Source organism: Drosophila navojoa, chromosome 3, assembly GCF_054131105.1.
Source record: "Drosophila navojoa isolate 15081-1374.11 chromosome 3, UAZ_NAV_1.0, whole genome shotgun sequence".
Lineage (NCBI taxonomy): Eukaryota > Metazoa > Arthropoda > Insecta > Diptera > Drosophilidae > Drosophila > Drosophila navojoa.
This window is the reverse complement of record NC_142891.1, coordinates 18,614,448-18,641,490: the sequence shown is the minus strand read 5'-3', so window position 1 is coordinate 18,641,490 and position 27,043 is coordinate 18,614,448. Positions and strand designations below refer to the sequence as shown.

General features: G+C 44.5%; 1 protein-coding gene across 31 annotated transcripts in view; it reads right to left on the bottom strand.

Moving 5' to 3' along the window:
• Window positions 1-27,043, bottom strand: part of Msp300 (Muscle-specific protein 300 kDa) — a 121,567-nt gene that overhangs the window by 68,777 nt on the left and 25,747 nt on the right. For 17 of the 31 annotated variants that reach the window (XM_089258428.1, XM_089258429.1, XM_089258440.1 and 14 more), the window contains 7 exons: window positions 24,471-24,532; window positions 17,283-17,555; window positions 16,926-16,979; window positions 16,570-16,739; window positions 16,234-16,510; window positions 13,447-16,053; window positions 66-13,253 (listed from right to left, as the gene is read on the bottom strand). In XM_089258428.1, the coding sequence (XP_089114554.1) occupies window positions 66-13,253; window positions 13,447-16,053; window positions 16,234-16,510; window positions 16,570-16,739; window positions 16,926-16,979; window positions 17,283-17,555; window positions 24,471-24,532 (16,631 nt within the window). Of the gene's footprint in view, window positions 1-65; window positions 13,254-13,355; window positions 13,392-13,446; window positions 16,054-16,233; window positions 16,511-16,569; window positions 16,740-16,925; window positions 16,980-17,282; window positions 17,556-24,470; window positions 24,533-27,043 lie in introns of those variants that run through there. The other 14 variants (XM_089258438.1, XM_089258445.1, XM_089258439.1 and 11 more) reach the window with 3 other exon arrangements.

Sequence of the window (27,043 nt, the reverse complement as noted above, 5' to 3'; positions counted from 1 at the left end):
TTTTTCATTTGGTTAGCGTTGCGTGCGACAGTTGCGTGAGATTTGACGAGAGACTTGTTGCTTACCTTGGCATTGACCAAATCTTCGGTGGTTTTATTATCAGCTTCCTGCGATTTGGCAACGCGCTTGCTCATTGTGACAATCCACAAATTGATTTTGTTGAACTTTTGCAGGAATGTCTCCCAGGCGGCCAGACAGGTCTCCAAGCCGCTGCGCGCATCTCGCGATAGAGCCTGCAGCGTTTCCCATTCTCCATTCAGATGCTTGATCTCTTGGGCCACATTATCCTGACCCTCGCTGCCACTGGTGGCGATTACCGCCTGGCTGAGCTCCTCGCAGGCATCGAGCAGGGACCTGCCCTCCATGGAGGCTGCCTGTATATCGCCCAGGCGATTCAGTCGCTCCTCCACCTGATCCTTTTCGCCATGACAATCGGCGCACTGCTCCACCTCGATGCGCGTGCGGCGGAGCCAGTCCTGCAGCTCATTGTAGGCCTGCTTGTACTTCTCGTGATTGTTCACTTGGTTCTCGAGCGATTCGATGATCTTGTTAACCTGCGCTTGCAGCTCATCAAATTTGTTCAGACCAGGCGCGAAGTCATTCTTGTCCAAGCTATTGTCCTCGCGCAGCCGTACATTGATCTTCTCCACAATGTCGTTGTGTCCATTGATGTCGCGCTGTGTGACGCGGAATTTCTCCAGCGCTGCTCGCTTTTCGCTCAGGTCATTCAAATACTCCTCGCTGGCCTTGACGCTGGGCTCAATGTCCTCCAGCCACTCGAGCAGAATCTTGTACAGTTTGAAGATCTCCTCCAGCTGAGACAGGCGATTGGCCAACTTCTGGCGCACTTCGTTCAGATCCACAAGCAGCTTGTCAAAGTCCTGCTTGAGGGATTCGGTATCCTCTTGAATCTTAGCTGCGCCATTCTGCTCGGTATTCATAATGACCTTCTCCTTAAGCTCCAGCAGATAGCGAAGCTTGTTCTGGCCCGTTTCGAAGCCTTGCCGCAAATTCTTGACCGTATTCAACTTGATTTGCACCTCGTTCAGTGTGCCGGGTATTTGCTCGCATTCGGCTAGCTTCTCGCGAGTATTCTCAATCCAGGACTGGCATTCCTCGTAGAGCGAATGGTGTTGTTGATGCTCCTGGTAGTGCAGCTCCAAGCGTCGCATAACCTCCTTGGCCAGCGTCAGCAAAGCGTTGTATTTGGTGGTCAGCTGCATGATGGCATTGCTGATGCGAGTGTCGGAGCAGGTCTCCAGCAGAACCTGAGCCTTCATGTTCAGGTGATCGAGTGTCTTCTGCCAGTCGAACAGAGTTTGTAGATGTCCCTGGAATTGCTCGAGCACCACCTTCTTTTGGGTCAGGCTGTCCTGCAGCTTGTTGTAGGACTGTACGAGGGCTTCCGTCTTGGTCAGCCATTCGAGCGCCTCGGTATACTGATCTTGGTAGTCCGACCACTTGACAATGCCCACTTCCAGGTAGTCCTTGGCCTTGTTCAGTGCCTCCACATAGGCATCAAACTCCTCCTGTAGAAGTGCGACTTCCTGTTCAATGATTGCGCAATCCTCGGGCTCTGCTGTGCGGCAAGCAATCTCACCCTGAGCCAAAGCATTTTGTAGCTTTGTGGAGCCCTCGGGCACTTCACCCTGCAGAATCTTGAGCTGATGCGTCTTCTCGGCCAAGGCTTGCTTATCGCCCGTTGGCTCGGAGCACTTGCTCAGTCTTTCCTTGGCATTGCGTAACCAGGTGGCGAACTCGTTGCCCGCATCGATCAACGCCTGGTAGCTATCGATGGTGTTCTTCTGCTTGGCATACAGATCCTTGGCCTGCTTGGTCAGATTCTCGTACTTATCGGAGATCTCTGTAGCCGGTGCGCCCTGTTGCAAGTCAGAGGCCTTCGAGGTCACCGACTGTATCATGGGCTCAAACGAGACAATATCCTGGACAATGTTGTTGGTCTGGCGCAGATTGGCCTTGCGTTCGCTCAGCCCACTGCTCAGACCTGGCTGTCCACGCTGCGACTTGATAATCTTTTGCTCGCACGCCTGTTGCAGCTTGGCCTCTCGGTCGGTGATCCATTGCTGCAGCTGCGTATAGCTGGAGCTGTAGTCGGCCCATTGCAGCAGATTCGTCTCTAGCTGCACCTTGGCTGTGGACATTTTCTTGACCAGGCGATCCCAATCGGTTTGCAGCTCCTTCATTTCGCTGTTAATGGCATCGCGTCCATCGGAGCGCGTATTACGAATAATCTTCTCGCCATTATTGATGGCTGTGTGCACAAGATTTTGGCCATATTCACGATTGCGTATCAGGTCCTGAATCTGCTCGAGGCGACGTTGAAGCGCCTCCTTCGAGCCAGCTCCGTCGCCAGCAGATTGAATAGTTTGCTTGGCATTCGCTATCCAATCCCTGGCCGACTTCATATTCGCATCGTATTCGTGATGCTGATCGCGATTGGTTTCGACCTTCTTGAGCACATCCTTGGCCAAATTAACCTGTACCTGATACATGGAGCCCAAGTGTCTCAGCTGATTGTTCACATAGCTATCCAGATGGGATTTGAGCAGACCCGCAGCGGAGGCATTGAACTTATCAATGTCATCCTTGCCCTTTTCCAGGCGAGACATCACCTCACGCATATCGGCCACCTGCTTCTCCTTGTCGGGCAGATTGGGGCAGAGGTTAAGCTTATGGTTCTTGACAAGTATATCGATCTGTTGTAGCCATTCCATGAGACGCTCATACTCCTCTTTATATGCGCGCCATTGCACCATGGTAACTTCCAAGTTCTCCTTCTGCTGATTGATCTCGCGGAACAAACTTTCGAAGCTATCACGTAGTGCGCGTATATCATTGCGTATGATCTCTTGGCCCTGCGTCGATGTACTTGCCAGAACCACCTCACCAGTGTGCACCAAATGCTCAACCAGAAGTTCGCCCTGCGCCTGCTTATTGAGCAACGCTTCGGTGGCCTGCACGGCATTCTCAATGGCCAGCTTGTCGCTGAGGCTGCTCTGTTTGAGTGCTGGGAATTTCTCGCGCGCTCGACTTATCCAGCTAACAAGGTCGTCGTACGCTTCCTTGAATAGACGATGATCTCTGTACTGATCCTGGCGATCCGACAACAATTTCTGTGTCTTGGCAAACAGCTCATCGAACGTGTCCAGCACTTTTTGTGCCTGGAATGCAGCCTGGCTCTGTTGGCCGCTGGCAATCATTTCCTTAGCCTGAATCTTCAGAGCATCCACATCGATTTTCTCCACGCGAACCTTCTCCTCCGTGGACTTGACACGATCCAGCTGGGCGCGTTTCTCAGTCATGGTTGTCTGATGCTCACCCAATTCCTTGAGCAATGCATCCAGCCATTCGTTGAACTTGCGCACGTTTTGTACCTGATCCAGGAAACCAGACCATTGCGTGATAGAATCATCAAGATTAGCCTTGACGTCCATAATACGCAGAGCAATGCCAGACCAGAGATCCTGCAACTCTGAGAGCTCCTTGTTAATGGCCTCGTGGCCATTGGGTGCGGTATTTGCTAGCACGTGCTGAGCCTGCTCCAAGATTTTCAGCACTCGTGCAGATCCCTCGTCCTTGAGCAGAATCACATCTTGGATGGTGGCCAGTTTCTTGTCGAGTTCCTTTTGACTCATCGACGACATGTCCGAACAGTAGTCCAACTTCTCCTTAATGCCATTTATCCACGATGCGCACTCGCTGATGGAGTTATCAAAGTCCTCGTGAGAGCTGACATATTGCTGCCAGCGATTATTCAGGTCCTTGACTTTGTGGAAGATTTGCTGATATTTGGTAACCAATTCGGGGCCAGACGAACGAGTTGTGCTGGGTCCCTTCAGCAAGGTCTGCGCCTTCTCCGTAACATTGTCCACTTCCAATTCCTTGGCGCGCACATCACCTTGCAGTGCCTTCAGTGTATCCAACTGGGCGCGCTTCTTGGGCAGATCCTCTTTGAGATCGATGGCATGCAACTCGTTGTCGGTGTCCCGAATCCAGGCCAAGCACTGATCACGCAGCTGCTCATACTCCGACCACTGTTGCAGGCGTGCATCAATTGCTTCGATAGTTGAGCCGATGGCTGCCAGCAGACCTTCCCATTCCTGTTGTGTTGTGTCGATCTGGGATTTGATATTCACTTGACCCACATCAACGGTGCCGGGGATCACCTTCTCGCCCAGCGCACGGACTTGATCCACGCGTGGGAACTCGTCGGCCAGACTGGCCTTCAGGTTTTTCAGCCGATCTAGATTGGTATGCAAAGAGGTTTGCTCCAAATCCAGATCGCCCCAGTAGTGCACAGTATTCAAAGTGGCATCGATGAACTCCTGTGCATCCATGACAGCCTTGGAGTATTGCTGATGAGCACTCACAATGCCCTCATACCGTTCCACATAGCCTTGGGCGCGCTTTTGCAGTTTGCCAAAACGATCTGTGATATCCTTTAGGATCTGATCCACATGTTCAGTTTTCTCGGGCAAATTCGCTGCAATCTCCTGGAGATTGCCAACTTCCACTTGGTGATTGGAGATATCATTCAGCACATCACGATAGGCCTGCAGCTTGTTGCGTTTCTCGTCCAGCGTGGTCTTCAGCTCAATTTCAGCGGGCAGTTCACGCTCCACATTGTCGAGCCAGCTCTTCAGACTGTCAGCGGTCTCATCAAAGCCTGACCACTTGGCAATCTTATCCTGTATCTTGCGAGCTGTACTAGCAATATTATCGAACAGCTGATCAAAGGTAAGATCATTCAGTTGACTGCGTATGGCCTCACGTCCTTCGGTGGCTGTGGAGCTGTAGCACTTCTCACCCAGCTCGACGGTGCTATTCAGCAGCTGTGTTGCTGTGGGCTGCTGTGCCAGCAGCTCCTGGATGATTAGCTGTTTCTTGAGCAGATCATCGCGTGATGCCACCGTAGACAAATCGCTGCAGTCATCGTAGCGCGCCTGTGCATTGGCCAACAGGTCAGCGCATTGCTTGTACTTCTCGTTGAAATGAGAATGATCCTGAACAGCTTGTTCGCATTTCTTGAGTATTTCCTTTGCAGTTGCTTGGATGGACTGGAAACGCGATGAAACCTGTTGCACATTAACAGCGATTCTCGTTTCGCCCGAACTTTGCACCAACTCTGAGGTGTCATCCTTCATTTTCTCAAAGTCAGCTTCGTTCTGGCGCAGAGTCTGAGTCATGGACTGGAAGCGATTCAACTGATCTTCCTTTTCCTCAAACGAGTTCTTTAGGTTGTAGTTCTTGAGCGTATTCTCAGCTTCGCCCAGCCAGTTGATCAAGCGATCCAAATCGATCTCATAGTCGTTCCATTGCTGCAAACGATTCTCCAGACCGCTCTTCACATCGCTCAGCGATCCGCCGAACTTTTCGAAATCAGCATGCAAATTGGCCAAGTCACGTGTCATGGCTTCCTTAGAGCGAGCTGGAATGCTGCTCGCATGCTGCTCGATGTGCTCCTCAAGGGCTTTCAGCTTGGCAACACCCTCTGGTAGAGCATCCTGGATTTCATTGATCTTTTGGAGACGCGCCTGCAGAGCAGCCTTGTTGCCCGAGTAGTCAGAGTAGCCGGTCAGGCGATCCCATAGGTTCTTTTGATAATCCTGCTGTGCTTTCTGCAGCTCACTGAACTGCTGATATACCTCGAATGCGGCATCGAGATCTGCAACCAGCTTAGCACAATCCTGGCCAACCTGTTCATAGCGCTTGTTGATATCAGCCACAGATTTGGCGATCTCATCAGCATTGGCTGGGGCGGCGCTACTCAGTAGAGCTGCTGCCTTCTCATTGACAGCCTCGACAATGCGCTTGTGCGAGTTGATGTCCTGGTTGGTCGCCTTGTATTTATACAGCTTGGAGCGGATTTCCTGTGCGCTGGTCCAGCTGGCTGGGTTCTCATTGTGCAGCAACTTTTCAACCTGATCCAACCAGTTGACTGTTTGGGTCAGTATATCTTGGTAGCTGGATAGCTGTACGGATTGTGCCTCTTGACGTTTCTCCAAATTACGAATGCCTTCGTCCAGTTTATCCCAACGATCGCGTATGTCACGCAAATCCTTGCGAATCTTCTCTCTGCCCTGTGTAGATGTCTCGGGCAAAGCCTTCTCTCCGGCAGCGTTCAATGCACTAAACAAGATCTCGGCCTGCTCCCGTTCCGAGAGTAAAACCTGCAGTATATTGGAGCTTTGTGTGGGCTCATCCTTGAGTGCCTTTTCCAGCTGCGTCTCAATCGGCTGCAGCCACAAGTCCACCTCGTTATATTTGTCCTGATAGAACTGATGATCGTCCACCAGATTGGACCAGCGATTGACCACCTCTTTGCTCAACACCTGCAGCAGTTGATAACGATTTGTGATTTGCGTTGTCAACGTCTTCAGCCGATCTGCACCGCAGTTGTTGAGCAAGGCATGTGCCGTATCGCCAAAGGCATCGATTTCCTTCTCCTTTTGCAGTATGAGCTCTCGCTGTATTTTGTATTTATCCATTTGCTCGACCTTCTCATGCAACGTTGACTTCAGCTGCTGCTCACGGAACACGGCCTCAGCGTTGCGACACCATTTGGTGAGCTCTTCCAGATTCTGCTCAAATGTATCCCACTGTGAGAGTACATCCTTTTGCTTGCCCTCGATGCCCTCGATGTCATCAAAGTGACTCTTCATTGTTGTTTCCAGCTCATCGATTTCCTTCTCAAGCACCTCAATGCCCTTCTCGGAGGTGGCGGGCTTCACAGTCTCAAATTGCGCACGAATTTCGCTTATTAGTTTAATTGCCTGGGGTTTATTTTGCGCCAATTGGCCAAGGGTTTCAATTTTACGCTTTATATCTGCCTTTTCGCCGTAGGAATCATCGCACTCCAGCAGTTTGGCCTTCTCATTCGAGATCCAAGTCTTAGCAGAACTCAACGCATTATTTAATTCGCTGTGCTTCTGCACGCAGTTCTCCAGATTCTGCAGTATTTCATCGGACTTTTGCACAATATTCTGGAACAGCTGCTTGATCGACTGCAGATAAACGTTCAGGGAGTTGTCCTTTATTTGGTCCACCAAGATTTGCGCCTTGTCGCATACATTATCAACGAGCACATTGTGCGTGGTGATCTCTTGATGCAACAGCTTGTGATTCTGCAGCTGAGCGCGTTTCTCCTGGAGCGTTGTCTTCGGTTCCGTATGACTCTGCATGGCCTTGTCGACGTCCTTGAGCCACTTGGTTAGCTGATCTTGAGCTATGGTGAACTCATTGAATTGCAGCAGACATTGATCAATCTTATGCGTAGCTGAGTTCAGATCATCCGTGTAGTTGTCCCACAAGGTGCGCAGGGAGCGCAGCTGTTGACGTATGATCTCACGACCCTCAGGACTCGTGTGGCCATAGAGCTTCTCGCCGCGATCAATCAGACTCTCAAAGACAGTGGAGTCAACAATGCGCTTGTCAGACATCTCACGTAATTTGTTTTGCTGATCCTGCAATACGCTCTGATCGCCAACGATTTCATTTGTCTTGGCCAGCTCGTTGGCGCAGTTTTGCAAGTCCTGCTTAAATTTATCATAGTCCGCGTCAAAGCTGTCGTGATCCTTGACGTAGTTGACGTACTTGGCAATTGATTCCTTGCACAGGTTCTTCAGTGTCTGATAGCGTGTGTTTAGGCGAGAAAGTTTCAAATTCAAATCGGTTTCTCCTTCAATTTCTCGTCCCTGGTCCATTAGCTTATTTATGGCTACGCCGCGACGTTCAATATCCTTGGCACTCTCTTGCAGTTGCTTCAAATGAGCATTCTTAGCTTCGGCTGTGCTCTTCAGACTTTGATTCTTTACCACAGCCTCAACATTCTTCATCCAATTGTCGAGCTCTTCGATAATGGAGTCAAACTCATCCCACTTGGAGCAGAGCTGCTTGAGCTTCACTTGCGAGTCCTGGCAGAGCGACATGAATTCTTCCCATGCATTTTTCGGCTCCTCAAAGCCCTTTAGCAGCGCCGGATGACCATTGGGATGGGTTTGCTTCAGCACCGTTTGCAACAGATTGTGGCATGTCTCGAAAATGGAATCACCCTCGGGCTTATGCTGCAGCAAATTCTCAACGACAATCAATTTCTCCTCGGCGCCCTCCTTCTCGAATGTGGTTTCGTTCAAAATATCGATTGCCTCCGATTTGATGGTGTTGAGCCAATCCTGCGCCTTCTCCAGCACCTGATCATAGGCTTCGTGCTGGGACACTTGATTGGCGACGGTATTAATGCGATCCGAAATCTGCTTTGATAGCGTATTATATTCCTGAATGGATTCATCCGTTTTACGCTCTGACTCATCATCGCATAGTGTTACCGCCTTATCGTGCAGCTGCTTCAGCGCATTCTTGTGCAATGTGATTTCCTGCAATTGCGTTTTATAGTTCTGAAGAGCTGCTTTCTTGGCTGCCAGTGTGGGATAGAGTTCATCGGCTGCCGTCACCTTAGCCTTGGACTCGTTCAGGTAGTGCGACACCTGAGTATAACTCTCTTCAATGGATGTCTTTTGTATGAGTACGCCCTCAACCTGTTGCATCAATGCATTGGCCTCGTCGCGCAAATAATCGTATTTCTCACGCATTTGACGTAGATCCGCTCGAATGCGTTCCCGATTCTCAGGCGAGACGACTGGATAAAGACCCTCGCCAATATCGACAGCATTGTTTAGCAACAGTTGACCATTGTCGAAGGTCTTCAGATAGTTCTTGATGGTCTGCAATTGTTGGGCCGTAGCTGACGAAGAGCCCGGAGATCCCATGCGCGCCAGTTCCTGGAACTCAATCTTGGCATCGCCAAACCATTCGTTAAAATCTTTCGATGCCTTGGCAAAGTTGGCATTCGACAGCTGAGCATTGCGTATTTTGTCAATGTGTCCGGCAAGGCTCTTGGCCACGGTTTGGTAGCGCTGCACCAAATGCGTAACGAACTGTCCAATACGCGCCTCTGGATTCTTTTCGATCAGCTGCTGTGACGTGCGCTCCAAATTGTTGATGATTGGCTCATGGGCGAGCACATCCTGCTGTAGGATGGCCAGCTCCTGCAACTTCTGCGGCACCTCGGGCAGATTCACCTGACTGCTGGTCTCCGCCTTAACGCGACCTTCCACATCACGCAGCCAGTTGGAGATTTGCTCGTTTGATTGTTCATACTGTGTCCAGAGATCAACGTTCTCATTCAGGATGTCCTTGATGCGATCAAAGCTATCCTGCAACGCTTGCATTTCCTTGCCCATGAGCTCAGCATCGGCGCTCAACTCGGCCAGGTTTTCTGGAGTTTCCACGGCCTTCAGCATCTCAAGGGATCTCAGGGTTTCAGCATGGCGTGCCTTGCAGTCGTCAATGCTCTTGCTGACCTCCTGCAACGAGGACTTCTTGACATCCAGGTTGTATTTGTCACTTGTCGACTCTGGCTGACACCATGCGACCTTTTCGCGCTGCGTGGCAATCAGACGCTTCAGCATGCCCACCTTGTCCGCGTGGAACTTCTTGAGGAACTGCAGCAACGAGCTCTCAATCTTCTTGGCATAGAGATCGACGCCCTCGTAGCGTTTCTGCACATTGTTCAGCTCCTTGGGTATGATGGACTCATTGAATGTGGGATATAGATTGCGCAGTTCATCCACATTTTGTTTGATGTTTTCGATTTCGTTGCCACTCTGATCCAGTTGAGCGCGCAGTGCGCGGCACTGCAGCAATCGTTCCATGATCTTGTTGTTATCGCCAGACATATCGTCGCATTTGATCAGCTGTTCGCGCAGCTTGCTCACCTGCTCGCCGGCCACCTTGCTGCGTCGGCGTAGCTCCTGTTCCTGATCGGCAAACGATGTGGTGACGGCGCTCAACCGCTCGGCATTGTTGCTCACCTCGGCGAATTGCTCGCCCAGCAGCTGATTGAGTGCACTCAGGGCGGGTATCTCTTGTCCATTGTTGATCTTGATCAAATCGTTGGTTTTCTCAAGGATTGTATCCTTAAGGGCTTGATAGGACGGCAGCTCGGTGCGATATTTGCTTAGACGCATAGGTCCGAATTCGATTTCGATTGAATTATCGGCAGCATCGCATAGTCCCTGATTGGTTTCCGAGAGCCAAGGTAGCAGATCCTTTTTGGCATCCTCAATTTGAGACCAAATGACGGCTTCCGTCTCGTAGACATGCGCATTCTTGGCCGTCTTGTCGTGCAGGTCCTGCCACTGCTGCTTGGCAGCGGCAACCTCTTGCTGCACCTCTTGGGGCACCGGCTCACCAATGGCTGTAAACAATTTAGCCACGTTGTTGCCGCGGCGTTCGAGTTCATCGAGATTCATCTTGGATTTGCGCAGCTGCTCCATAGTCTTACGCGTCTTCTCAGACGCCTGATGCAGAGCGGTTTCATCGCCTGGCTGTTGGGGTATGGCATTGAACAAGTCTTCGGCTTTCTTGAGTTCCTTGGAGAACTTGTCCTTGGACTCGGCGTACTCGCGCAAGGCCTGGCTGATGAGATTATATTTTTGTATGCGATCAGCTATTTCATTTTGCAGCGAATCGTAGTTCTTATCCAGCACCAGGAGACTCTCCTGAATGGCCGGCATGCTGGCAATATCCTCACGCATCAGTAGAGAACCCTCGTCGTGAATACGATCCTTCAGGTCTGCCTGATACTTGAGCGCATCATTCAGCGCCACAAGATCGGCAATGATTTGATCAATGTTATTCAAATTGGGATGTTGCTTGAGAATTTGGTCGAGCTTTTCACGGTTCTCCTGCAGTGCCTGACCAAAGTTGTGCTCCAGTGCATGGAACTTGTCTTTGCGCACAGTCATCTGCTGCAGTTGTTGCTGTTGATTCTGCGAACGGAGTTTCAGATTCTCCAACTTGTTTTCCAAATCATTAACGATCTGTGTGGCGATCAGTGGTCGACGAGAGAGTGCATCGCGTAGCTGTATGGCTGGATTCTCATCGATCTCCTTGGCTTGTCCCTTCCAGTAGCTCAGACCCTGACCCAGATTATCGATTTCATCGATGGCCTTCTTTAGCTCCTCGACAGAGGGTCCTTCGGGCTTCTCCAACTGATGCTTCAAGTAGTTCAAGTGCGATTCAGTATCATGTTTCCAGCCCAAAAGCTCGGTCCACTTCTCCAGTGCGGCCTTCTTTTGCAGCATGTTCGACTCCAAGTTCTGGTAGTTCACCACAAGGGCGGTATACGCATCATTCAGTGCGTTGGATTCTTCTGGAGTAGCGCCCAGTGCCAGCTGCTTGACCTCATCGTAGATGGCATTGAAACTGGGCTTCTTGTCGGCATGCTCCTGCAGCAGTGCATGGATGACATGCAAACTGGTCTCGACGCGCTCCGGATTGATTTCCTCGACCTGTGTAACCTGATTGCGCAACTGCTCCATCCAGTTGGAGAAGTTGACCAATTTGGCATTGAAGTCTTGACGCGAAATAATCGCATCGGAGACCTCATTGATGTTGCCGCGTGTGGCCTCTGACAGCTTCTGCAATTTGCCCTTCATATTATTGACGCGATCCTTGACAGCTACAGCGCCCTCTGGCGCCAGATGCAAACTGATTTGATCGGCATTTTGGCCAAGAGCGACCAACTTGGCCTGCTGCTGAGATATCTCATTGTTGAAGGACTTTAGCTTGACCAGCTCCTTTTCGAGCTTGTCAATGTGCGGAGTATTTAGCACAGCCGGACGCTTACCCATCTGCTGTGCACCCTGATCAATCCAATCCTCCAATTTGGTGGCATCGCCATCGAATGACTTCCAATTGGCGACGAGCTTTTCGAGCTTGGCGCTCGCCTGTTTCGCGTTTTCATGGACCGCTGTCCAGCGGGAGTGCATGGCATCTAACTCATCGGGGGCATTGGTTTTGCATAACATTTTATGACTGATGTTTGATATGCCATGGAGTTTGTCCAATTGCTCCAGGCATTGTGTTTCAAATTGTTTGGCATTTTGTTGCAAGGCAACGGCTTCGTCAAGTGTGATAGGCTTAGGAACTATATTATTTACCTTGACTTCGCTTTGCTCCACAGCGGGCTTGATCTGTTGCAATCCGGCCTGGAATTGCTGCCAGTTGATCAGATCCTCCTGCACGGTCTGTGCCTGATGGTCCACATTGCGATTGATGGCACTGAGCACCTCCTGCAGCTTGGAGATCTCACCCTTGAGTCGTTTCGCTTCGGCAACGTTGCCCTCTTTGGGTGCCAGCTCCGATGCATCAGCGGCCAGTAGATCCAGCTGTTTCATGCGCTCGCCGAGCACACGCTTGAAGGACTGCACCTTGACGACGCGCTCCTCTGGCGTCAGGTCCTCGGATTGTAAGGCCTCAATGTTCTTGGGCGCCACCTTGTTGGCCCATTCCTGCAGCTCGGCTAGACGCGTCTTGTAGTTGTTCCACTTGGCACTGTAGTCCTCCAGGTAGCCCACACGATCCTTGACATGCTCCATGGTATTGAAGAACATCTTCTCCACCTCGGTCACCTCCTTCTCGAGTATGGGTCGCTTATCGGCAGCGGCTAGCGGTGCCAGCTCCGATTTCAGGGCATGCAGCTTGGGCAACAATTGATGCGATGCCTGCTGCAGCTGCACATTCAGATCACGCTTCGACTTCAGATCCTGGCTGACGTTCTTGGGATCCGTCTGGAGTGGTGTCAGAGCGCGCAGCTCTGTCTCAGCGGTTTGCAGCATGGAGAAGATATCGTTCTTCTGGTCGACAAACTCGCTCCACACTGCCTGAGTGCCCTTGAGCGCTTGCAGCTTATCTGCGGTTTCGGTATAAGCTTGATTCCAGCCGGTCTCCAGATTCTTCACCTCGGCATTGACAAAGGCCGGGGCGTGCACATCCTTGCTGAGATCACGTCCACGTTGCAGCATGGACATGATGTGTGGCCGCTGATGGTCGAGCTGATTGATGGCATACTGTTGCTCCTCAATTAGACGATTGACACGGTCCAGACTTTCGGGCGCTGGAATATTGGCCGTTTGATCCTTGACCTTGGTCAGCAGGCAAACAACTTCGTGCACCTCGCGACGATACGTATAGCATTTGGAGAACACCTCAGTCTTGACCATTGTTATCTCAATGGTGGGTATTAGGTTCTTGTAGCGTGCAATTAGATCTTCCAGCTTCTTTTGCTCCACATTTGCCTCCTCTTCGGTGGCATAGCTGAGCAGAGAGTCTAGCGTTTTGACCAGCCACTTCATGTCCTCACGTTTGTTATCTGCATCCTGGCAGATTTTCTACAATGAGAAAGATTCGATTAGTGTCATTCAGAAAAAGAATATATATGTAAATAAATCTAATATATTTAAATTTATTTTAGCAAAAATCAAGTCAGTTACCACAAGTTCCCTCAGCTGCATGCAAGCAGAATAAATGTTGGCAAGTCAAATATATATTCAGGTATTTCTTATCGATTAACAGTTAACTCACCTGGAAAACGACCTTCTCCTTTTCAAACTCCTCCATGGTGTTGACCTCGTTAACAATGTTCTTAAGGCTCTGATCGACGCTGTTCATCCAGTTGATCATCTCGTCGAACTTCAGATGATAGCCCTGCCATTGAGCTGGTATTTGCTGTAGTGTCTGGCGCATGTCGGCCAATTTATTGGACATGATTTGCCACTGGGCCTTGGCATTGTCGTAGGCCTGGTCCAGGCTAAAGTCGCCGGGCTGCTGTTGCCTGTGCGCCTGGGCCAAGCGCTGCATATTCTGCAGGCATTTCTCCAGGCGTGGCACCGTGTCCTGTTGCACCAGGAATTGCTGATTACGCTGCAGGATCGATTCGACATCCTCGTTACGATTCAGAGCCTGTTGCTCCAGCTGCAGCTCCTTCTCAACATCCTTCAGGGACTGATAGAACGCATTCTCGTCCAGACGGAATTCCAGCTTGAGCAGGTGCAACGGCGCCTGGCCAAGCACGTTCTTCCAGCGCGACTGCAGCTGCTCCACACTTTGCACCACAGCCGGCTGCTCCTGGCTGGGCAGAGTGTTCAGCAGCTGCTGGGCCGACTGCACCAGATCGTTCATCCAGCGATCGTTGACTTGTTCGAAGAAATACTTTTGCGTCTCGATTGTTGTCTTCGACTCAATGTGCTTCTCCACGAGCATCGACTCGGCCTGTGTCAGCCATTCGTTGACAACACGTTCGTTGTCCTTGAACTTACTCCAGCCGCCGGCAGCATCCTCCAGGCGTTGCTCCCACTTGCCGGCATTCTGTATGACATAGTTGAAGCGTTCGTTCAGCTGTTGCATTTGCTGTGCGGCTGGGGCCGTGTCGATTTTATCATCGGCCGAGACAGCCTTAACCAAATTCTGGAACACCTTGTTCTTGCTCTCCAGCATGGAGCGATAGTAGACGGTGCGCGAGAAGTAGGTCTTGTGCTTGTGCAGCTGCTCATTGATAGATTCGCGTCCTCCGGCCAGATTGTGGGTGCCCAGCAGCTGCTCGGCTTCGGTTAGCCATTGGTGGATCTCCTTTTGGCCCGCTTCCAGCGACTCCTGCTGTATCTGCAGCTGGTGGAACAGATGCAGCTTGGCGGGCAGTTGGGCGCGTATGCGCACCAGCGATTCCTTCTCCTGCTTGAGCAGCTTCATCATTTTGTCGACCTCGTCGCGCGACAGATCCTGAATGAGCGACTGGAAGGTGCGACTGATGTTCTTAAACAGTTCCTCGTTGTCGTCAATTTCGCTGGCCAGCTGCTGCAGCTGCTCGCCATAGCGACGGATTTGCTCGCTGTTGCCCAGCACTTGACGCTGATCCAGGACGCTCTCGGCGCCACGCAGCCACTTGGAGAGCTTCTCAATGCCAGATTTGTACTCCTGGCGTGAGCGTATGATGTCGCCAGCATGCATGTATTGCTTGGTATTGGCGAAGAGACGCTCGAAGCGCTCAGCCAGGGCGCCGTGACGTTGACGCAGCTGCTGAGCAATTGGCTCCTCGCAGGAGGCAATCAGATAGTTTGCCGCATTGGCCAGAGCATCGAATTTATCCTTCCACACAGTTATGTCCTGGAAGAACTCCAAGCGATCGTCTTCGCTCTGGTTCAGCTTCTGTTCGGCCAGCAGCAGCCACTCCTCGCAGCTGGGCGCCAACTGATTCCAGTTGCGCCAACAATTGACCACCTCCTCGAGAGAATTCTGACAGCATTTCAGCTCCATGGAGACACGCTTCCAGCGCTCCTCGGTCTCGTACATAAAGCGATCGATTTCGTTGATGTCCTTGCGGGCCACATTGCCCTCACGTTTGTACTCCTCGACCACTTGTTGCATATCGACGAATGCCTTCTGGAACTCCTGGAAGATCTTGTTGCGCGATACGAAGTTCTTATATTGCTCCAGCTGGTGGGCGACCTTCTCCTCGGACCCGTACTTGCCGGTCCAGCCACGCATCTTATTCTCCACCAAATTAAGGAAGGCAATCAGACAGCATTTGTGCTCGAGGAATTTCATGCGAATCCGGCGCTCCGCAGCCCTGGGGCCCACCTCCTGCAGGCGACGCTCCATGTTGCGCAGCTGCTCCAGTGGCACCTGTTGGGCCAGCGGCGAGCGCTTGGCATTGTCGAACATGGCCACAATGCGTGGCAGATCGGCAAAGAACAGCTTGTGCTCCTCCAGCTTTCTACTGATCACAGCGGCTGTTTCCTCATTCATCGCATTCGGTATATCGTTGTCCATGAGCAACTTCTCGGCCTCGGCCAGCCATTTGCCCACAGCACCAAAATCGCCGGGCAGCTCGGCGTCCAATAGCCAGAGCCAGTACATCATCTGGTATTGCAGACGCTGCCACAGCTCGTTAATCTCATCCCACGATTGACGTGAGACCTGCAGAAAACCGCTCTGGCTCTCAATCAGTTGCTTGAGCCGGTTATACGCAGGCAAGTGTGCATCGACTTCAGAACGTGCCAGCAGATATTCACTAAAATCACGTGGGAACGAACTCATCATGACCATCGGCTCATATTCGGTGGTCTTCTCCAACAGGAAACGACGCAATTCGTCCACTTCTTGTTGCACATGCGACTCGTCACGGGATGCACCCTAGAAAATATATAAAGAGATTAGTTAAAATGTGTTATGTGGATACGCTACTTTATACTACAGGTATTGTCTACCCTATATATAAGTTATAGTCTAACTCAAGTGACCTTAGGATTTCCTTAACTATCCTCATAATGGACTTTGAGATTCACTAATTCATACCATCAATTGTATACACACCTTTGGTTCGGGATACTTGTGCAAGAATTGCGCCACATATGTCATTATGCTCTTCTCATCCGGTTTGGGTACGTCCACATCCTCAGCGTCCAAAATTTTGGCAATGCCCAATTTGCTTTCGGCCACATCGAAAGCTGTTTCCAAACGCTGACGATTGCTGGTCTTCTTTAGCTCAGCTAAATTAACCAGATTCGCTTTGATAGCATCGATGAGTGCGAGGAAAGCGACGCCATCTCTCCAGCTAGCGCCGAAATCCTTAACCTCTACACCACTGTCTCTGTAAAAGTTCGATATGTATCATAATCGGAATTGAAATCTATTAATTTATATACTCACTTTGGCAAGGCATTCGTTACCCAATTGAGTAGCGTTTTCTTGGCACCTTGCTTCCATTTCTCGGCTCTTAGATCACCGCCAGCCTTATGCTTGCCAACACTGTCGAGCGAGCTAACCGAACCGCCAATACCATGACCCAAATATTCTAGGTTGCGGCTATTCTCCTCGATCTGCGAAAGTAGTCGATATTAGAGAGAGAGATACGTGGTAGAGCCAACAGCGACACAATGATCAAATCATAAGTTTGAGGTGCTTTAATAATTGAGACTACCAACTTAAGAGTTTAATGATCGAAAATGAGAGAGGGTTACGCATAGACAACACACCAACAACTGTTTACAACGAGTTCAACCTACCTGTGGCGCATAATTTATAACTACAACTAAGTTTTTCCGCCTCTTTTTACGAAGCTTGTTTTTTTTTATTTTTTTTTTAGATTTTAATATTTTTTTTTTCAATATTTTTAAATAAATACAAAAAAGAAGATATAGAGGGTTAATTACATTTATATAATTAGCATTGTGAATAGCTATTTGGTGCTTCATAAGTTGGTGGTCGAAATTAGGGGTGACAAAATGGACCGCTAGCAACCAATTAGTAGTTGTTTTTATATATTTTTTTTGAAGTGCTTCAAGTTTTTGGTGAAAAAAACCGTGCACTCTGTGTCGAGGGTGAAATATTTTAACTGCTTATATTAGTACTGAAATGCTCACCTGGAAGTACAATATAATCGTCCATATCAGACCCAACACAACTGGTGGTCTCCCATCCACCAGATCTGCGGGATTAATATTGACCAATTTGATGCGTTTGCTGGCTAAAAATTGCAGAGCCGTATTCGCATTGCTAAGGAAATGTGGACGTCTCAGGACGCGGCCCTTCTCCACGGGCAAACGTTCGCCGGACAGCACTTCGAGCAGTGCGATGAGTTTCGTGCCATCGCGCAAATCATTGATTAAATCATCAATACGAAGCGGTGGAACACGCTGCAAAAGGAGAATGAATATATTTAATAAAATTATGCATAGGATTTATTTGATCAACTTTTTATTTATTTTATAACAATTTAATTTTGATTAAGTTTTTAAATTCTTTTCATTTAATTTGTCTAACCGATAGGAAGGGATACTGGAGTAGGTCTAGAGATATTATGGGTACTTAAAAATCTCTAGGCATAAAGTGATGTAGAGCCTTAATATGAAAGCTAAGTAGAGCTTTAGGCTTTTAGTATTATTTAAAATTAATTAAACAAATTTAATTTAGTTAAATTTATATATCGAATTTGGGGGATTTATATTTTTAAGCTAATTTAAGAAAGAGGAGAAACTTATCAATTTAATAGTGAATATAAACAGCAACAATTTCGCGTCATTCATACATATATCATATAATAAACATTACTCGCAATAAAAAAAATATTTATAAAAGCCTGTTTTGCTACTCTCAATGTGCTCAAATACATGGAACATTTTTGGGCACATTTATAATATTAAATACCGTATGAATGTAATATGTTGCATAACATTATTAATTCACAAATCAAAAATACCAATACCCAATTTAAATAATTAATTAAAATGAGCTTCATAGCCCACTACACTGAAAAATATTGGAAAACTTTTACTAACGTAAAATGTATATATGTATATGTGGGCTTGTACATATATAACATTTATAAGATTGAACACATAACTGCATTATTTAATGAGTACTAAAGCGAAATGGACAGACGTCAACACCGACTTTGAAGTGCCTTTGGCTGCAACATTTAATGGGCTTTTTATGAGCACATTAACTGTGTGCATAATGAATATACAGAAATAGATTTATATATATATATATATAGAAGTATATATGAGATCGAGATATATGACTGGCATGATCAATAATGTATGCAGCGCCAAATGCTGAAAACACTTTTGCCTTTTCGTCTAATTAATCAATTGCAGCAGACGAATTTGTCGCCAAGAAATGCCCGAAAAAGTCTAGCTAAATAATTAACGTAAATCACATTAAATTAATTTAAATTGTTGATATATCTGAGCACGGCGCTAATTTATTCAACTCTTGCCGTGCCAGACAAATTGTCGAGTGGCACGCGCGACCATTTAAGCCGGATTCACCGCAAAGATTGCAATTTAAGTTAATGGCATAACGACGGAAATGGCAACGACCACAATCGAAAAGGTAAAACTAAAGAAATCATGACCGCCGAACAGCTATTATCATTTGAGTTTACAATTTAATTGAGCCTCGGCTGCACAGCATATGCGACTTCACCTATATCAAGGCAAATAGTTTGCGAAAACTTGGCCTCAACTGTTGCGGACATGCAAATGACGGCAAAAGTTTTGTCTACTTGGAGCTGTTTGGCCGGAAAGTTGGTGCAACTATTCAAGAAACTATGCTGCATACAATGCGAATTCAATTTCTGTATTTCCGCTCGTTTCGCAGCAATAACGCCTCTCTTTGCACTTCTCAACAGAATTTATAGTGCTGTCTGGCAATCATGTCAAACTCTTATAACAGCTTTTTGCTTTTTGTCTTGTCATGTTTCATGCTAACTTTTTGCTTACACTAAACTATTAACAATTTTTGTTGATTCTTTATGTTTATAGTACATATGTTGGTTTTATAACTGGGAATATCTGGATGGATTTTTGAAGAAAATTCAATTTGTCAGAAAACTTTGTGGGGAAACATAAATAAAGAAATTAGCATTGTGGATGTGGTAGAAATTGGTAAAATGACTTGCAAAACTTTCATTTGGTCAAAGTAAAAGTGTTGGAAAATCAGCTGGGTAAATTACATGTTCTTTGTTTAATTTATCTCATTTTTATTTTATTTATTTTTTATTTAATTTTTATTTGTGAAAGAAATGTTGAACGATTCGATGGCAGCTCTAGCGCATGGCTTCAGGGTATCTCCTATCACTCCCGACTCTTCATCTCTTTGCTAAATTTACAACATGAAATTTCAATCAATCAATCAAATGTAGAGGAAAGTTTCAGTCTAGACAGCTTCTTAAATGAAACTAAGCAGATACATATTCCTAATCAAGGCTTAAGTCAAAATCTAAAAGTAATATAAACACATATTAAAATGTCTTGACGTGCGCGTAATTGGTATAGAAAATACATTAAAGCAAAATTCTTGGAAAAGACAAGAAAAGTCTGCTGAAACATAATACACACATAGGATGAGGCTTGAAGCTATATTTATATTTGACAAGTATTTCTTTTGGCGTTAGTTATATCCAACAGTAAATACTGGGAGCACAATATTTGTTGCGCATAAAAATAGATGTCGCACGCCTCCTACTTATATTGTTTACGAGTTTGAGCCTTGGTAGAATATAAATAGGTAGCGTCTAAGAGAGTCAGGGAGCTGGCATCTGGGTAGACAAACCATTCTTGTTTGTTTGTTTTCCTATAGCTCTTTGCCATTGTCTACTGTGCGTTCTTTCTGGGAATAACTTAAAGTCAACGGTGGTGCGTGCCTAACCTAAGACGTTCATGGAATTTGCCAATGCGAGAAATTCCGCAAAGCCCAATGGCCACATGAAGTGCGAGTGTGGTTCAAGGCATGCAAAATGCTCAAGAAATGGCTACGTGCTAGCCAAGTTCATAGCCAGACAGGCGTTGGCCTATAAAGAATAACGAATAACGAAAGACAACAAGCGACAGAAAAAAAAAGTGGTGCTGGGAGCTGAGTGGAGCAACAATGCTGCATTAATGACAGCAGCAATTCCGTTGCATGTGTGGCCCGGCCAGAAAGAAGTCTTGGCCTGGCGCAGCTCGACTTGGTAGTGGCAGTGGCAGTGGCAGCTGCTGCCATTAGTCCGCACAATCCATGGGCTACCCACGCAACAATATGCAACGCCCACTGACTTACTTTCGGGCTAGCGAACGTTGATTTAATGCACTTTTCCGTAGAGCACTCCACTGGGAGCGAGAGATACGTTGTCTGTGGTCTCTAATGTGTTATCTTTTAATACAACTTCAATCTGCAGACGTGAGCCGGCATTTCTTAATTTTATTTTTTCGTGTATCGCTTGCGCTTGAGCACATGTACTACAACATTTTGCCGGCCGGCCATAAAAACCAGTTCTTCGGGCTCTGCATGCCAGTGCGGGCATTGCGGGCACTCGATAAGGCGCAGCCGGAAAGCCGGCCATACTCGTAAAGCGCTCAAATCGACAAAGTGACTGGCAATAAAAGGAGTCGCAGATACATACAGCCAGTGCTGAGCCAAGCACCGTTCCCTTTCAGCCTATTGACTGGCAATCGGCATTGGAAAGCTAACGAAAATGCTACGAATTTCTGCGTGTGAAATACCTGGTGTGATATCTGGAAAAGCTGTGTAGTCCTCCAGACTTATTAATATCTATGAGTGCTGAGAAAAAAGCTGTGCAGACTATCGATTCGAAAAAGAAGCCAAAAATAAACTATTACTGTACATATTCAGAAGGTATGATATATGGAAGTATTATGGCAATTAGCTAATGCTGAGCTATTTATCTGTTCTGGCCGGGGAATCGAAATGCGAACCAGAGTTCACCTAGTAGTCAACTACCAACATCTATGTTACATAATATATCATGCCAATATATTGCAAGGAGTTAAGTAGATCTATGAGTAAATCTATCAGCTTAAGGTGTTTAAATAGACTTTTATAACAATATATAATCTTATATGTATATAAACAACATTCATTTATTCAAGTCTATATAAATTGATGATCTATAACGATGTTTTCATTTCTTCATAATTAATTTTAAGACACACTGCTGACATGAAGCGATACTTTAACATTATACTACATAGCATATTTACAGAATTCCTAATTGGATTATTGTTTATTCATATAAAAACCATTACATCATTGCCATTAATACACTGTTATGCAATATATATCCTACAATTCTTTTAAAAATAATTTTAAATAAATGTTAAGCCTCTTTTCTGACAGCAAAATGGAATCGCCTATAAGTACTTCTCCCAGCTATGATTAATGGTAGACAGGCTTAACAAGTTATTTCTACAATTAAACAATGAAACAAGATGATAACTTGAGGGGTAATTAAAAAAAAGTCTATAACATATCTATGAACATATACATAAATCCAATCTTATGTTATCTCCAATTTAGCTCTTAAAAAGCCAAATCTTGTAATTCCTTCTCATTTAGCTAAATTTTCACCGGCTAAAAAGTTGGCAACACTCAAATTTATTGCAGACGTGTCAAGGAAATGGGGAAACCTTTAAATGAAATAGGCGTGGGCTGTTCATGAGATCATTGATTGAAGTCATATTTCAGCCAACTGCAGAGTTGTTGAGCTGGGTCCGTTATGCAATATGCAAATGAATCATTTAATATGCGAAACAACAACAACAACGACAACAATTTGTTCAATGTTTGCTTATTTCTTGTCATTTATGACTACTTTTTTTTTTTTGCAATTGCACAACACTTGATTAGCACATTTCATCGAGAGTAAAACTCGAAATTGTCGATGCCTCTGAGCAGAATGCTGTCTATTGTCAATGCGCTAACTAAAAGTAATTTATTGAATTTGTATTTGCCTAACATATTGAGCAGCTGTCAATTTGCGCCCAGCAACGTGGGTTTAGCCGTGTTAGCTGCTAGATATTAGCTAGTACTTCTTCTTTCGGGCAAACAAATTGTAGAAACTGCCTACAAATGGGCGTATCCCACAACCAAATTCCAGTTTTGTTTCTTCTGTAACTATTTCAGTTCAAGGTGAACCAGTTATGTCATTCTCCCTCACTCAGTCAGTTAGTAAGCCACTCAGTCAGTCAGTCAGTCAGTCATTCATTCAGTTGACGACCCGAATACGCACTGTGGTCATTGTTCACGGAATTTGATTAAAATTTATTAACTAATTCATGCGCTGCTCAAAGGCAAGCACAACAATGACAATAACAATAGCAAAGCATCGCACGCCTGTCACATTCCCAGTTGCCGACATATTTCGGCATGAATCTGGCCTTTTTTTCAGCCTCCGGCTGACAGCTCTATAGCCAGGCACGAGCATGATTCGCTTTAACTCAGGTTGTTATTGTTGTTGTTGTTGTTGTGGGTACGTGCAGTGCAGTATAATTCAGTTTTAATTTATTGAGGGTCTACTAAAATTTAAACAAATTTGCGTTAGCGCTGTCATTAAGGTTTGTTAGATTAACAGCTGGCAACAGGTTTTAAGATGAGGCTGCAAACAGACTTGGTCGACTCACAGATTAATACCTGTAATGACAATTTGGCTTTTTACTCTGAATGGAATGAAGCTATATTAAATGAATGAGCTGCCATATAATCAATTCATATTTATTATTGTCCAGCCATATATATAAATGGGCGTGACATGGACCGAAAATATGTTTAGTAAATTCCAATTTTGGCTAAAGCTTCCAATTTACACAAATTTCTTTTATAGAGATTTTTACTTTTTGAATATAAATTTCAAATTGAATAATTCATTTTTTATACTTTGACCAATAATATACAAAGTTCTGAGATGTGGTAAACTTGTTTTATGTATTGAATATGAACCGTGGAACAAATCGCTTATATTTTGTTTACCAAGCGAAAAGAGTACATTGGTTTACTGAAATTTATGTCTTGCTGTTCGTTCATCTATTTCTATAAAAGAGAAGCAAATCACTGCGAGAGCTACAATTTGAAATATATAGTTGTTGGTACCTTCAGAAATTACAATGCTAAAAGTTATTTGAGTAATAAGAGATTGGAATATATATTAATTTTGACATATACTTAATAAGTATTATAAGTAATACTTATCTCAAATGAGAGTGCGAAAAAAAAAATAGAAACTCCAGAGTTTCCCAGAGCCTAATAATGGATTGCATTATTTATTTCATTTATATCTATATCCTACGAATAGATTTATTTATTAACTAACGCAAGAAAATACCCAAAAATATTAATTTGTTCTACTATAAATTACAATTTAACTCATTTTGAACTTTGAGCGAGTATTATGCAGTCGGCTGAGTTCAACTAAACATTTGTATTTGCTTTGCATTTAGCAGGCTTGTTCATAATATTGCATTCCTAATATCATGAGTGCATCAATGGGCTGTGTCATGCCTAAAAAAAGCTACAAACTGGCTATAAAAATTATTTAAAATAATTTTAATGAAGGGTGTGTGAAAAAGAGCGTAATTCCAAAGTTTTGATATATGTACATATATCGAGTGCATATCTATTACGATCAGCTGTTAAACTTCAATGACAAACAATATTTGAGTCGGCTTTATATAAATTTATCATTTATATACACTAGATATATATAGACTGCCTTCTTGTTTGACATTATATGTCTTCTCTAAAACTCAGACTTGGTGCTAATATATTTGTACATCTCAAAGCTGCATTAACTATCCCAGCTTGTCAGACCACTTGCTGTAAACGCCTCTCAGTTGTCAGCTGTAAATCGTCTGAGCTGTCTTGGCAATTAACAAAGTGAATGGATTGGCTGGCCAAATTGGCGCTGTTAGGTGTTTAAATTAGAAAGGATATACATATACGTACGTTGGCGAGGTGAAAGTGGGCTAGAAGACGGTAGCAGTTCTAACTGCACTTGGCATTGGCCAATTGGGAATTGGGTAAAGCGTATCTTGACTACGTTCTCAACAGAATGAAATCATTTCATTTTATTTATTAATCAAAAATTTAGCACGCAATTCAATTTTTTCAGGGTCGTGCTACGATTTCGCACGTTTTTTTATTTTTTTTATTTTATTGCTCTTGACTAATTCGCAATCGATATGCAAATCTCACGGCCAGAGAATGTAGATAAATATTCTGCTTCGCATCGATTGAACTGATACGAAGACATTGAGAGAGACGCAAAAACTCACCTTCAATAGGTATGAATTAATCCAATTAGTGAATGTCTTCTTCTGCACACGTTCCTGCTCCTCTGTAATGAGAAATGTCGTAAAGAAAACATAAGAAAATTGTGTACAAACAATGCCAATGCAATTTGTAATTAAATGTAAGACAAGCAACGAATTCTCGAGCCTCGCGAAAGGCGACAACAACAAGTTACCTGATAAATAACGAAAAAAAAAACGAGAGATAAGATACATTTCCCAGTAAACAGATACTTTGCTCTCTTTTTGTCTCTCTTTGTCGGCTTTAAGTGTTGCCGACGCTTGTAGCTAATGTTTGCATTAATTGAATTATCAGTGAAACTTTAGAATGAAATTCAAAGCCTGATGATATCATGTTAGACAAAATGTACATACATATAGCATAAAGTTAGATATCTATCGAGGGTGACCAAGCTAGAGCTAGAAGGTAAGGTATTGTAGTAAGATTGAAATGATTTAAAATATTAAGTTATTTTTAACTTTTTTTTAAAGTTAGATCTATATTGGAATTATTTCAGAGTATGCCTGGAACGTGATAAGTAAAGGCAAATTAATGTCATAAATAAAAAACAAAATGTTAAAGTTTTTAACTTTTTTTTTTTTAATAGAGCAGTGCCATAGAAATTCATTGAAAAGAAAGTCTCTGCTTTGACAGCGATGCTTCAGACATTACCTCTTCCTATCTACTTTCCTAGGTTTTCTTTTGGAATATGACCTAATGATGATTTTTGACTGTAGTTAAGATTTTAGGAAAAAAAGATGTATCAAAAGGCGCCTTTTTATGGTTCATTAGTCTTGTTAAAATATTAACAGTTCTCAATTCATGTTTTGTTTATATAAAACACAATTCATACACCTACAAGTTATTAAAAATTCATCTCGAAAATAATTACTTCAAATGTTATTAACCTTTTGTCTTTGTGCGCTAATATAAACAGCATCGTTTTTTGATTACCATAATTTCAATTTTACGCAAATGCACAAAGTTTCATATAAATAATAAACAATTCATTAAAGAACAGCCATGTGTAAATAATTAAACAGAAATCAAGCTAGACAATGCTAAAAGCTAAATGCTCTGTGATTCATCTCTGTTTGGAGAGTGCAGCTACGATGACTTCTCATGGCTGTCATACGGCGGCAGCTGTCCAAGCATTACCAGAGTCATCATGCCACCCAGTCCACATTTCTACACAACATAAAAAAATATGACATATTGTGCGTGGTTCTTCTTCGATTCTCCTGCTGCTTCTTGCCACTGGCGAGTGGCCAAAACGCATATCTATAATATGTACCGAAAATAGATTTCAGGCAATTTTTCAAAATGGAAAATTTTCGAACGATTCATAGGCAAATAGAATGTGGTTCATATAAAGCATTACACAGAATAAATAAATTTGACAGACTTCTAGCACTCAAATGTCAAATTTAAGCTAATTGCTGCCGCAATTTACAATGCATGTTAAATTATTACAATGGAAATTAAAAGAGCATTTTGTTTATTTTTTGCTAACTTTTAAATACTTATTTTCTTTCGTTTGCTGCGCGTGTGACGCAATTTTCTGGCACATTTGCAGAAAATCAGAGAAAATAATATTTAAATAGAAATTAGTTCAAGGCTAAACAATTTGCAAGCAACAACAGCTAAGCAAGTCATTAATATATATATCACATAAGATCTATGCCATATTGTATAAGAATTGAGCAATGAAATTGCAACATTTTCGAATAGACTTCTGCACTTAGTATATAAATTAAAATGAACTTAAGGCAAGGTGAAATATTTTCAATGTTGTCTCGAAAATTGATGTTCAACGATTTCTAATGGCTGCTAAGTATTTTTATATTGCCAAGAGACTAATATTTTATATATATTAAATGGGCCCAGACGATTCTTAATTTAAAATACGAGATGTGTTTAAGGTGTTTAAGGGAATTATTGTTCAATTAATAAATTTTGTATTTAAATTAAAATTTTTAGATCTCTTTTAGAAGTTTAGAAGTTTAATTGTCTTGAATGATATTATACAACATTCAATGGGTTCAGGGTATACAAATATTAAATTTGCAATATTACAACTTCTACTACTACTACTACTATGTTAATCAAAATTGTTCAATAACAAATACATAACTCATAATTATGTCAAATGCTAATTATTTCCGTAAAAAATCGAGTTTTAAATATGGGAAACACTAAGCTCTAATCCCCTTCAATAGTATTCAAGCCAAATATCTCTTTCAGCTTTCAGCACGTTTTGGCCTATTGACAAGCATACATACGACTATATGATATACATATGTATGTATGAATATTTGTTGTTGATGGCCACTAAATTGTTGTGTCCAAATTTAAGTTGTTTTGGCCAAAATGCTTGCTTTGCTACCTACTCGTCTTGCAAATTAAATAAACCTGAAATTTGAGGTTTTGTGAAAAAACAAACGACGCTTTGGGAATAAATTATAGGCAGTCAAAATCAAATCTGGTTATTGCTTTTATCGGCATTTACTTGATTTGTTCTTCTTCTTTTCAACTTTGAAAACTAGTTAGCAATTGA